The 14,008-nt window shown below is 44.0% G+C and overlaps 1 protein-coding gene across 1 annotated transcript; it reads left to right on the forward strand.

The window, feature by feature from the left end:
- Positions 1–50: 50 nt before the first annotated feature.
- LOC116323313 (formin-like protein 18) lies at positions 51–11,494 on the forward strand. The gene is made up of 7 exons (XM_031743618.2): positions 51–244; positions 4,127–4,396; positions 5,108–5,202; positions 5,648–5,804; positions 6,902–7,081; positions 9,328–9,375; positions 9,876–11,494. Exons 2-7 carry the CDS (start codon positions 4,255–4,257, stop codon positions 10,769–10,771), a joined length of 1,518 nt encoding a protein of 505 aa, XP_031599478.1. The 5' UTR covers positions 51–244; positions 4,127–4,254; the 3' UTR covers positions 10,772–11,494.
- The last annotated feature ends 2,514 nt before the right edge of the window (positions 11,495–14,008 follow it).

The raw sequence follows: 14,008 nt of genomic DNA on the forward strand, positions 1-14,008 counted from the left end.
CTGAACGTGCAGACTTCGTGAGTTTGGTGACGGATGTGTTGGGAATGGGAGTGACTGGTGCATACCGCGTCTGCGGCACATGGGGGCGCGCAGCGGCCTGAAAATGTTGCGCGTTCGAGGAAGAAGAAGGAAAAAAAACCACACGCGCTGCGTGAATAGAGTCTGCGCAATTCGCTTGTTCTCGTCACTCCGAACTTTCGGGAGAACCACGAAGGAAGGAGGGGAGAACAGCGCCATTTGCCTGGTAATTATTTACAGCATATGCGGCCTTTTAAAAAACACTGCACGTCACGCGGAATCCGCAACAGCAGCCCCCACGGGCGGCGTTTTCGCGCAAAACGTACGAACGTGCTACAGTGCGAAATAAAAGCGTAGCGCCGGAGCTAGCAGGCGTCTCCTCCAGCTCGGACACCGAGAGTTGGAGCGCAAAGACACTGCACAGCTCCGCTTGTAATGTTCGCGATAATCCCGCTCGTGATTACGGAAATTCACAGGATTCGCACGTCTCGTCGTTTTCACGCAGCAGCGGTTCAGCCCCGCGTAGCTAACGGACGCGGAGGAGTCGGGTGGGCAGCTCCCCGTGTGAACCATCAGGCACGAGCTCAACAAAGACACAGCACGGTCGCAGCTGATTGGTTCCCGTGGGCCACGTGGCCTGGGAGAAGGCAATGTTTATCAGGTATTTAATGAGATCTGGAACATTAGGACGCTCTCGTGGATGTTTACAGCCAGCCAATCAGCGCCGGTCCGAACTCCGTGACGTAAACAGAATTCAACAGATTAACCAAAAGAAACAAAGTAACTTAAAAAAAGCACTTTAGAAGGATGGCTGCACTAACATGGTTACTTACTTTGTAACTACTTGATATATGGATACACACATATACATGTGTATATAGAGAGATTTCATACACACGTGTGGCTGTGGGTGTCTTTAGGTTTCCTCAGAAAAAGAAGAATTTCTCAAAGACAGGAAAACGGTCATCTATCAGTGTTCGTGTATGTAAAAGTCCAGCCAGAAGGGGGCAGTATAGGGACACGAGCTGAAGGAAAAACGAGACGTTCTCGTCCACAGCCCTGAAAGCGGCCCTTGTCCAACACTGCAGGTGGTTTTCCTGAAATCTGTCTGTTTATGGTTCATTCAACCTGAAACCAGTAAACTGTCTGCTACGCGTGCAGCACTTTTTGTCTGTGTTGCTAATTAAAATTAAGTTTTCACAACATAAAATCCAGGAGAATCCAGGAGACAGACACTCATAGGTTCGGTTCAGCTGCACAGCTGTCGCTCAGGTGATAACATCTGTATAGTCCAATTTTATTTGAATTCATCGCAGTTGCTAAATTTGAATGGGATTTGTATCATAGATAGGAATGGTTTTGTTTAGACCCTTTTTAAAGTATGTAGAAGTATTTTTGACAACATAATTTTGTAACCTTTAAATTGTGAGCTGCAGGTACATTTAAAAGTGCCAGTGGATGACTGGACTACCTGCTTCTGCAGTCAATTTTTTTTTAAAATTGGGAACATACTTGAAACATGCATGAAATATTTATAAAACTGTATGAAGAAAATTTTGTCTCACAACTTGGAAAAAAATTTGCCACATTTTATATTAGTCATTTAAAAAATATTTGTTTCAGTGGATCAGTTTGTGCCGCTGGGACCAGAAAGTTGGTCCAGTGAATAAAAACGTTTAGATATTTTTCTTTTTTCTGAAGAAATTTAATGGTTTCACAGACTTAAAAGAAACAAGACCTCACAATAGGGGAGAAAACCACTATTGCTCAGATTCCTACAGAAAGACTGCTCACTCCACAGCTTGGTAGCTTTTAATATATCCGAGACCACAAGTGTACAGCAGACAGAGTTGTACCATAGCTCTAAATGCTCACTCTAAACTTGAGTGGGCAGATATACTTGGCTGGCCATTGTTATACAAAGCTTGGTGGAATGGGACTGCTATCACTTCCCGTGATCCAAGACAGTAGTTACGTCTCTTTTCCGCTGGTATCTACTCGTCTTGACTCAGTTTTTAGGTTTTTCCATTAGGTAGTAGTACCGGGTACTGGTTACTTTTTTTAGTACCTGTTCAGTGGGGGTTGCAAGTAGGGTTGGGTTTAAAAAATAGATTTTCCGATTAAAATCTTTTTTTAGTTTGAATAATGCGATATGGATTCATTAAATCCTGAGTCGACTTAAATATAAATGTATTTTTCCAGAAATACCAGAATCTCAGGTTAAAGCTGACAAAACTATTTCAACAACCGCCAACAGCTAAAACAGCAAACGATTAAAAAGCAGGTAATCCGTAAAAAGATGTAAACGCAAAGCGCAACCTGACGGCACATACAATTCACTGTACCAGCAACAAAAGAAGATCAAAACTATGCTTCACGTTTAGAAATATCGTCATAGATACACTCTTATTTTGGCAGTTTTGCTTCCACCACGATAAAATTACACTTCCTGCACAGCTCTCTCTCTCTCAGTGTACTCAGAGAGCAGTTTACCATCAAAAATCTGTTTTCTGCATTATTCTCTTGCTTACTACGCACCAGTCTACCGTTGTGTACAGCGCTGTCTGCTGCACGTGACCTCTGACAAGAAAGTCTCATTTCTGCTGTTCAATACCGAAGAAATGTAAACTTTTTAACTGTATGCCAAATTGCAAAACTCTTAGCTGTGTCTGTAATCAAACCTCTGTAACTTTGCTCTGCTTCACTTCAGCAGCATCAGGTAATGTTCACATGTTGATTCACGGTTTTCTTCAGTTTTTGTTCTACTGCAGAATATTTTTAAAGTTATCTGCTATAAAAAGCCAGGACAGGAAAATCTCCTTCATGTTTTTCTGTTTTATCCTCAGTTACTTTGACACAAAGGCCTCTGCTGTGATGCTCACACCTCTGATGAAGTCTCACAGTGTCAGCTTTGTTTTTATACATGGGTATAAAATATGGATGTATGGGTAAATAATCAGAATTATAATATTTCTGACTGTCTGAGTCAAAATCAAATTGAATCAGCTTTTTTCAGGACCCCTCAAAGCGCTTTACAATACCACTATTCATTCACTCTCACATTCATACACTGGTGGAGGCAAGCTACAGTTGTAGCCACAGCTGCCCTGGGGCAGACTGACAGAGGTGAGGCTGCCATATCGCGCCATCGGCCCCTCTGGCCAACACCAGTAGGCAGTAGGTGAAGTGTCTTGCCCAAGGACACAACGACCGAGACTGTCCGAGCCGGGGCTCGAACCGGCAACCTTCTGATTATAAGACGAACACCCAAGTCTCGAGCCACGATCGCCCCAGACTGCATGCTGGTGACTGGCCAGGCTGTGGCGTTGCTCGATGAGTCATGAGATTGTCTCCTTCAAAGAAATCAAAACTGCCATTTTTGAAACTCGGCCACAAATAGCCACACAACATCCAACACTCTGGTCCCCGAGTCTGAGAAAAAGCCACAGACTGAGCAGCAGGTGTAGCATCACCTCGAAATCCTCCGTTCTCATGTTTGTGTCATATAAACATGACATCACAAGACTTTCAGCCACATTACTTTGATGACCACATGCACATTTATGTGGTACTCATTTGCAATGTAAATCGACCCAAACTGATCAGTCAAATCGAGTTGGCACAAGTGGGACTGAGTCATGAAGTCCATCCTACCCAGGCCTGCATCACAGCATGGGAAAATATGAGACAGGAAGCACCACAACAAGCTGATTAGCAGTGACTGAATTTTCAGAATAAGAGCGAGGTTTAGGAGACTGTTTAGTGTAACTCGATGATGTTATTGTCTTACATGGATTAAATCTCTCATTAGTCAAAATGTACTCGTGCGTTTATGCTGAAATTCTCAGAAAAGTGGATGTTAAGTTATTTTGTAAAAAATTAAAAGATAAACTTTGATCTGCACAAAAGCTTATTAAGGAGCTTATTTAGAGCAAATAATAAGTAACAGTTTTTAAACAGAGTGAAATTTTGTATGTTTATGAAGCAGAGATGTTATTTCTGCCTGCTTATAATTCATTTTATCACAGTGTGCGCTCTCTTTCCTGGTCTCCTACTTTTTCCATATTTCCTTTCTTTCATCGTTTTTTCCTTTGTGTTTTTTCTGCAGGTCCTGTGCAGTCAGCCAGGCGTGTCTAGTCCCGACTGGCAGCTGGATCAGGATTGGCTAGTCGTGGAGGGCGGTGAATTTGGACTCGGTCTCTGTTTTAGTGGGCTGTCCGAGGCAGCGGCAGAGCCATGTCAGCCACGTGGCGTGAGGATGATGAGGAGCTGAGGGTGGGAGGAGTAAAAGGAGCATTGAAAGCCAAACCGAGGTTCTCCTTCACTGAGGTCAAGCTGCTGCTGGAGGCGGTGAAGAGGAACAGATACATCATCCTCAGTGAGTAGGAATAGACAAGTAGATTATTTCTTTTCTGTTTAGGAGGAAAGTCTTCGTGGAGCTGTTTGTAATAAAATGTGTGCCATTGAGGCCATTCTGGTACGACCTACTGACCGTCCTGTTGGTCATGTTTATCATGCGGGTGTTGAGCTCCTCAAATCTCTCATCACATAGGCCGATGGACGCCAGCTTCGCCGCCTTGGGCTGCATTTGGTGACAGTGATCTGTATTCTAGTGCAAAATGCACTCCAGCCGACTGGCAGCAGGTGGAGAGCTGCTTCTGATGCTGCTATGTCGCCCTGCTCAGAGAAGCTGCAGTCAGAATCCCTTTTGTTTTTGTCAGGACGGAGTTTAGACAGTTAAAACACATCCGAGGGACATTTTTTTAATATTGTTTAGTTCAGGAACCACTGACACCACAGATACAATCCAAAGCTGTGGAAACACTGGCCTCACTGAGCAAGTTGGTTCTTGGAAGAAATTTCAAGTGAAGCTGATTGTGGTGCAGAGAACTTGAGTCAGATGTCAAACACAACACTTGATTTTATTGTGAAGTTACAGGATGTTTTACTAGTCAGTCTTAAAACATTCTGCTCTCTGTTTTGAATGTACCGTGCTTTTAAAGATCCTTACCAGCAGAGGGAGCACATGGGTCACGTTTTACAGCACTGCTGTGATTTAATACTTGAGACTGATTCGTTCTCTCTGTAGGGAAGTTTAACCAAGGTGTGTCGGCTGAAACGAAGAAACAGACGTGGGTCGAGATCACCAATCAGATCAACGCTCTGGGAGAGAATCACAGAGAGGTTTGTTTTACATCATTCTCAGCTCCAGAAAGTCCTTCAAAAGATGATTTGTGAAGTTAGAACAGTTCAGAAAAGCCCTGATCTGTCCTTCAAAGTTTTGTTTTTCTGCATTATTAATTTATTCAAAGTCATGTAAAAAGCATCAGTTCTCCCAGATGAGCGAATTAATAGATAAGGCCATTCAGTCCTGCCACACTATGCTGCCCTCTGCTGTTTGAACACAAAGGCTCTATAAAACCTTTGCCAATTATATTCATACCAAACTTAACAATCACATAAGCTGAAAGTCTTCACTTCAGGATGCGATAGATTTATTTTTGTCGTCTGTGGTTCATAAATGACCGACGGATTGTCGACAGTAGTTTAATAACTTGCAGCAGTCGCAGGCACTGTGATGGATGGGATATGTCACTCAGCACTCCTCAAAGGTTTCGTTTCCACTCAGGTGCGCCAGATCATGAAGAAATGGGCAGACCTGAAATGTGATGGGAAGCGACGCATCGCAGCGCTGCGGGGTCCCAACGGCACAACCCTGAGGAAGAAGAAACTGGGTCCCGTGGAGAGGATGGTCCATAAGATACTGATGATGAGTCCTAGAGGAGGTGAGGCGAGGCAGAGAGCAACACAGGGTTTTATCAGATTGTCCATTTTCTTTCTTGGAAAGGTTTCTAAGTGAGTGAAGTGACCCAGAAGTATCAGAGTTTCAGCCACGATAAGAGCTGTTCAACTCTCCCAATCCGAAGGAAAGGCGCTTCGCTGCTGCCTCCTTTAACAAAGGATGCACTAAAACCCATCCTTTAGGAAAGGAAACAAGATGATGCCATCCAGCCCGTAATGAAAACACGTGTTAGTTTCACTTCACTGCTGTGACTGGAAAGCTGTATTTTGAATTTATTAATTCTGAAATGTAATTGTCCTTTTTTCCTCATAAAAGGCTGATGTTCTTCAGAGATAAGCTGCCGTCATGTCACTGCACGTGTTGGCGTTTCAACCAGGTTTCTCCTGTTTTTTCTCATCGTGCCACTCAGCTGTCAGTGACCCAGCACCTGCTACTGATCTGTTGTTCGACAGCTTCGCGGTGCATTAACGCCACCTTCTGGCAGCAGAGATGCTCTGCATCCTGCTAGGTGGCTGTAAAAACTGGTCTAAATTTGGGCCACTGGTTTTCTGACTTGAGTTACAGTGTTGTGTATCACTAACACTGGTGTATATTTCATATTGCTGTGGCTTCAGATTTAATGTGCTGTGTACACAGACTGTGGTAGGAAACTGTTTTTATCAGCCTGCTGGGGGCTGTGTACTTCCTGGGTGAAGCCCTTAAAGTCTAGAGTAGTGTTGTACTCAGCACTGCCCCTAGAGGCTAAGGAAAATGCTGCATGCACAAACTGACTTCCTGAAGTAAGTAATCTGTCTGATGTATTCTTTGCTGCTCATGTGTGAAAAGCTGCAGCTGGAAACTGATCACATTACTGGCAGCCAATCACGGTGTCCGGATTGGCTGCCGGTTATTCAGCAGATGTGTTCTGTTCGCTGCCTCTCAAAGGAATTTCACTTCGCAGGATGGCGCTGCATTGTTAGCGCGGTCAGTGTAAAACTGAGAAGTTATAGTGATATTTAAAAAAAGGTACCAGATATATCTGTGACGATCCGTCCAGCCCGAGTATCAGAATTTACTCAGATTTCATGTGTTGGTTCTCAGACGGCGACAGCGATCTGGACCTGGGAGAAGACGACGACTTCTCAAAGATGTGCAGTAAAGGGCTACCCTCGAACAGTTCACCCTACTCCTACCTCAGTCTGACAGACGGCACTCACACTTTATCAGGAGGACCCTCCTTTGACCTTTCACCTCTCTCCTCACCTGAAAAAGAACTTGGCGGTGAGTAGCGTCGTTACGCCCCCACCAAACTAGGAAAGAAAAAGCTCAGGCAGCTCGATCGAGGGTTATTTGGGACCAGACTCTGAGGTGTAAATCACGGAGCTTCAGGGTCCTGTTTTACATTTAATATAAATATGAAACGGTTGGTTGTGAGACGCAGACTGATCTCTAGGGATGGGTATCGAAACCCGGTTCTTGTTGAGAACTGGTTCCCACTGTTTCAATTCCTTGGAATTGTTTGCCATTTTTGCAAACGATTCCCTTATCGATTCCAGTTGCCCCGAATGACGTCACCACGTTGCGGAGCGTCATTTACCTGGCAGGGCGCCTAAGCGGCTCAAACACTCAAAAGTTTGGTTATACTTTACGAGAACGGATGACAACAGGGCAACTTGCAATACTTGCAAAGCAGATATTTCATTTAAGGGAGGAAACACTACGAATATGCAAAAGCATTTGCTCACAAAACACGCGATGACCTTAAATGAATGTCGTGTTTTTAATTCCGCTCCGGACTCGTGAATCTCAACCCAGCAGCAGCGGTAACGTTTGCACGTCCTCTCCCGTTAATACGGCAGGTAAATAATCAACTAACAGTGCATATTATGTTAGCACTGTGCGCTGCATTTAGGTGACCATGATGAGAGAGACAGAGTCTGGCTGGCAGTTCTCGCTGCAGTCTACCGTTAGTGTCTCCTTTCAGGCCAGGATAGACGAATGTCACCGAGCAGTGACTTAGTTTGTGGTCAAAGGCTTGCACCCATTTGCCACAGCAGATGCCCCCGATTTTCCGTAAGTGAATGTGTTTAATTGTAGGCAGTAGAGCTGGGCGATATAAGATTTTTTCATATCACGATATGTTTTTTTCATTTCAGGCGATAACGATATATATCACGATATAAGCCAAATAACTAGATTTGTAAGATTTAAATGTGCCGTTGCTCACAAGTAAAATGTGAAATAATTAGCAGCTTGTTTTAATTAAAATATTTATTTCCCATAATAAGTTCAACAGGGCAGATGTACTTAAGGAACATGAGACTTCAGTTTCAGATAAATAAAGGCAAATATTGCAAACTACACAAAAGGCAGCCGCTAAAGCGTTTAAGTTTCAAAATAGAACAAACAAAACAGACTAAATTGTCAATTCCACTTAGAAACAAAATATTAATTCTAAAAATAAATCTTAGTTTGTTTTACAGAAGAACAGACAAAATTGACTAACTTTTGTCAATATCAAATAAACTGAGAACTAAAAGGAAATTCTCAATCTCTCCTTGTTGTATAGCTTAGCTATTACCTCAGTTAGCTGCTTGAATCCTTCATTTTCTAACCGTGTTTATTATTGGTAGCATGTCTTTAGCATGACGGCAGGCTATGGCATTCGTTATGTTGCTATGTCTCTTAGCTTTTTTGTCATATGGTAAGACGCTGGAGAAAACCGACTCAATTGACTGTTGTTGCTTCGCAGGGATTCTCCTGGTTGTTTTCGATGACGAATTAGCGCTTTTAGTCTACGGAACTTCTCTGGCCCTTCCTTTCGACAATCTCTCCGGCATTGGAACCGTCATCTGTGTTCTCTTGGTAACCTGGTCACCCAAGCTCTCGGTTGGATTTTTCTCTAGCGGGCAAACTCATTTTCTCCATTAACCGGCCGGCACGGCGGCTGGCTGCTTCCCAAACAAATACACGTGTGCGGCTTAGCACTTGTGCTGTACGTAACAAGTCACGTGACGTGACGCTGCGGCTGTGATTGGTTCGGCTATGCGCTACTTAATTTGGATTGGCTGTTCTTTTTTTTTTTTAAGACAGGAAGAGAGAGAGATGAGGCCTATCGCAATAGTTTCATTTTTCTATCGAGAAAAAGTTATTTTGCAATACATATCGTTATCGTTCTATCGCCCAGCTCTAGTAGGCAGGGACATTACTGGATATTCTTGTGTAATTGCTACAGAATAATTTATGTTATGTTAAGAATATTTATTTTATTATTTTACATTTACAATTTTTTTTCCCGGGGACCCTGTGACACCCCATTGAAGAGCGGGAATGGAATCGGAATCGTGAAAATCTTATCACTACCCGTCCCTACTGATCTCACATCGTCACCGACGTACAAATCGATTGTTTAAGAAGAGAAGAAATAACTCGGTGACTGCTTCTTAGATCCAACTAACATGTCTCAAAAGCATTTATCTCTGAGGCCTTCTTGGATGTTTTCATGACGTTCTCATGTTTTTTTGCAGGAGATCCTTTCCACTCCTCCTCTGACTTTGACCTGGGTGATGATGGAGGTAAGGACACAGTTTATACTTATTTTTTAAACCGCGCAGTGTAAATTTTGGCTGTGAGTGTTAAAAATCATCCATAATGTGTATTTAAATTAAAATGAATCAGGCATGAGGTCAATGTTTGAACAAGAATTTGAAAATGTTGTGAGATCCTGTAAACTTCCTGCTTTCATTTGGCACAAGCATGAATGTCATACCTGAGACTCGGCCATAATCTGATCGAGGCAGTGAAGTGAGGAATAAGAAATTAAAACCCTGAACATTCATCTTCTAGATTTGTGCTTTCCTAAGAAAAGCAGGCTTCCTGTAAAATGTGGAGAAACAAAGACGGTTTACTGCGTGCAGAAATACGATGTAAACATCTCGACGGTGCGGTTTCTTCTGTCCTTGCTTTAATCTAGTGATAGCATTAAAGAGAGTTTGAATCACCCTGCATGTTTCAGTGCTGCTCCTTTAAAGAACAAACTGCACAAAGATCCTCCTGTGGTGTTTGTCCTTCACAGAACACATGATGGATTTTGATGAAAACGACGACTCCATGTTCTCCTACCCTTCCTCCATCCGGCCACCCCCCACCTCCCTCGATCCTCTGCCCGATAACGCCCTGATGAGGGTGAAGCCCGTCTACACGTACTCCCGAAGCAGCAACGGCCAGAGCCAAACTATCCAGAACAACTCCTCCTCCAGCAGACCTCCACCTGGACCTTCCTCCTCCTCTGTGGCTTCCACGTCCTCTGGCTTTCCTTCGGCTTCCGATTCAGAAGCTGCTTCATCCTCTGCTGTCCCTCCACCATCACGGTCCCCCAGCACCTCCAACAGACCTAGCTCCGCCCTCCCTGCTCCCTCTCCATTCCCTCCTCCACCATCTTCCTCTGCACCTGCTGCAGCAAATGGTGCTTCCTCTCACCCTCGACCTTCTACCTCAGTTCCACCACCTGCAGCTTCCTTCACTTCTCAGTCCTGCGCTGCCTCAACACTCACCTCTGCCACTATTTCTTCTTCTTCTCGAAGCCAGCCTCCTCCCTCCTCCTCCGTCTTTCCACGCAGTACTCCCCCCACCTCAGGCTCAAACCTATCGGACCCCCTCCCAGCTGGAGCGTCCTCACGCAGGTCACACGAGCAGGTCGCCCAGGTGGCGTCTCAAAGCCTGCAGCAGCAGCGGGCCAGCAGGATGCTCCTGACCTCGGTGTCTCAGTCTCTGGAGACGTTGGCTCAGTCGGTCCAGCTGCTCGTGGAGAGCCAGCAGGAGTTTGTGCAGGAGTCCCTGCAGCTCCAGCGGGAGACCGTGGACATCCTGAGGGATTTTTCCAACACTGCACTAACCATGCTGAGAGACAAGGCCAGCAGCGGGCAGCTGGCCCACCATCACCACCGACATCATCCCGCCTCGCACTTCTGAAACCCAGAGGGAGAAACGACGGGTTTGAGCAGTGCGAGGAGCTTCTCATTAGTCGGGAGTCTTTGTGGTCGGTGTTCCTGTTTGACGGTCTCAGCTGCCGGACACAAAAGCTGCTTTCCACTGGTGACTTGAGCACACGCAGATTTAGGCCCAGAGCTCAATTTTATTTATGTGCCTAAATCCTGTTTTGTTTTTTCCCTTTTTCTAGTTTTATTTGTGTCAAATTCTACAAGTTTTCCACACTGTAATAATCAGCATTTCTGATGGTGCTGAGCTGCTGTAGTCTCACAACCGCCGTGAACATTTCCACACAAACCCAGAGTGACTGAGAGCATTTACAGGAGATGATACACTACATGGTGCAAGGACACGATCTGGAGTTTGATGATTCTGCTTCCTGTGTGGACTGGGACATGAGAGGGGAATACAGAATACTAACCCTCCATCTGATCTCCAGAGTGAGGCTCAAGAGTCACGGCGCTCTTAAACTCAGACTGGCTCCTTTCCAGTTACCTGAAACACCAGAGGAGTAACACCTGGGGACAGATGGGACAGGTGCTTCATGTCTGTAGTAAATTAGGATAAATTGTTGAGCAGAAGGAACCTGTTTTGTTGGGGTTACTGCTGAATTTCGCTGCTGCTGCTGAAACTTTAGCTGTAATTGACCAATAGATGAACTGAATCTCTTTTCCTCATTAAAAACAAACAGTTCTCTTTTGGTAATCTGTGTAATCTGCTTACAAAATGCATTTGTGCATGAAATCAGATAAACTTCACCGTAGACACAAACCAAAAAACACAAACAACAAATCCAGACCGTGCAGTATAATACAGTACCTAAAACAGAAGGCAGCAGATATTAACGACTGATTCACAAACTGATTCACTTTAACCCAATCAGGGTCTAAGCAGCTGTGCAGTTTTCAGTAGAAGCTCCGCCTTTTACTGAACAAAGCTATAAAATTGCAAATGTGCAACCTAACAGTATCCAAAGTGTAAATTTCCTGACTGTAAACCATTATAGGAGGATTAACTGCTGCAGGTGACCGTGACACCGCATCATAATATAAATGGGGAAAAACAAATGTGGCTTGAGCTGACAGAGTCTCTAATATCTTTATAAATGTACTTTTGCAGCCTGGGGCACCTTCTTAGTGTGCTTCTTGAAACTAAAATAAATCAGATATTGTAGCTCTGAAACTTGTGCTGTGGCTCACACGCGAATTTTTAACTTATTTGCTTGTTTTAAGGACGGAGAAAAGCAAAGTTGCACGAAACTTTAAGAAGTCCAGCCTCTTTTCTTTCCAGGCTCTTTAGAGCAGCGGTCCCCAACCTTTTTTGCTCCACGGACCGGTTTGTGCCCGACAATATTTTCACGGACCGGCCTTTAAGGTGTCGCGGATAAATACAACAAAATAAAACTAGTACCGGTACCGAAAAAAAGAAGATTTATTCATAACACACATGAAAAGACCCAGGAAAACAGAGTTAACGAAAAAAACGATAACAAAATAACGCTAAAAACCCTGAAAACCATAGATTTCACACCAGAGTCTCAACTCTTACGGCCCGGTACCAAATGACTCACGGACCGATACCGGTCCGTGGCCCGGGGGTTGGGGAGCGCTGCTTTAGAGTACCGTGACCTGGATGACTGAGAACCTTCACAGATATAATGCCTTGCACTTAGGGAGGAATACCCTTCAACTGGAGTATGAAAAGGAATCAAGGAAACTAGCGGATTATAGAAACCATCTCTGTTTCAACCTAAGATGCAGACAAAGCAAACTTTTTTCCAAGAGTTTGCGCCTTGGATCCACGGTGAGGCGACACAGAGTGGCGTTGTTTCTGTGGAGAGCACAAAACCAACTTCTAGGTGGAAGGATGAGGCGGGTCCATTTCACTATAGATGCACTCCACAACAAGATCAGTCAGATTCTGCAGGAACTCAAAACAAACCCATACTCTCCACTATGTTTGAAGACATTTTTAGGTTTGTCAACAAGGCTCAGCTCACATTTAAGGAAAAGAAAGACAACTCAAAAAATTCCATACTTTCCAAACAAAAACTTATATTTCCCAGTCTAGACAATACAAACAAGAACAGGAAGACGTCAAAGCCGAGGACAGACGGGAAAAACGACTGAAGCTGAACAGAAGATGCTAGCCAAAGGACTCAGTTTTTGCCATTTCTCCACAACAGCTGGCCGTAGTGGATGTCATCACAGCCACGGAAACCGCCGTAAGGATTAATAAAGTAACAACCTGAAGCAGCAAATCAGGGTGAAGATTTTACCCACTCTCTCCAGTACAAAACTTCCTCCATCTAACCTCACGTCGCTGAGCAAAGACCAAATTCAAGACACTTTAAGAAATCCAGTCACTTTTCTTTCCAAGCTCCTTAAAGACTGTTTTCTAAGTGCTGGGTCTCCCCTCTATAAACCTGCACCAGGACGCGACTGTAGTCCATTTATATTTAAACAAACAGAAGTGGGCTGAGGACAGAACCCTGTGGAACACCTGTCAGAGGTGGTTACTTTTCATTATTGGAGAACAACATCACGTTTCCCAATTAGATAAGATTTAAACTTAATTTTTCTAATAAAATCCTGCAGTAAGCTTAGAAAATTATTATCATGGTTTAATGTGTCAGATGCCTTTTTAAGGCACACGCGATTGAAGTTGTTCAATCAGAAGGTGACCATCTCTGTGGAATAATGAGCTTTCTGATTATACTGATTCCCACTTTAGATGCAAAGGTTAGTAAGTTACCAAAATATCTGATGCCTTTAAGAAGGCTTTACTTCCTGTGTCAGAGCATGTTAATGCTGTAGAAACGGTGCCCACAGTGTTTTCGCTGTGGGGTGGTTATCACCTTTACCTGTCATTTAAAAGGTGGAACTGGGAGGCAACAGCAGCTGCAGCTTAAGCAGGTGAGAACTTGAGCCTCCTCGTGCCAAAGCTCACTTCCTGTTAGACGTCTACTATCAACTATTCTTCACTGTAGCCCAGATTTAATTTAGATAACAGGACAGCGGTGACATCAGTTGAGCCCAGCATTTAGATGTTTCCTATGGAGTTATTGTGGATTTAAATCCCAACTACAAAGATTTAAACGTCTGAATGTCTGCATTTCCAGCCGGTTGTTGGCAGGTGCTGTAAATCTTATTTAATGTAGTTCAAAATCCTGCTTTCTTTAAACTTTGTATTCCCAGGGACTGTTGAAACTCAATTTTC

The sequence above is a fragment of the Oreochromis aureus genome, linkage group 14 (genome assembly GCF_013358895.1).
Source record: "Oreochromis aureus strain Israel breed Guangdong linkage group 14, ZZ_aureus, whole genome shotgun sequence".
Classification (NCBI taxonomy): domain Eukaryota; kingdom Metazoa; phylum Chordata; class Actinopteri; order Cichliformes; family Cichlidae; genus Oreochromis; species Oreochromis aureus.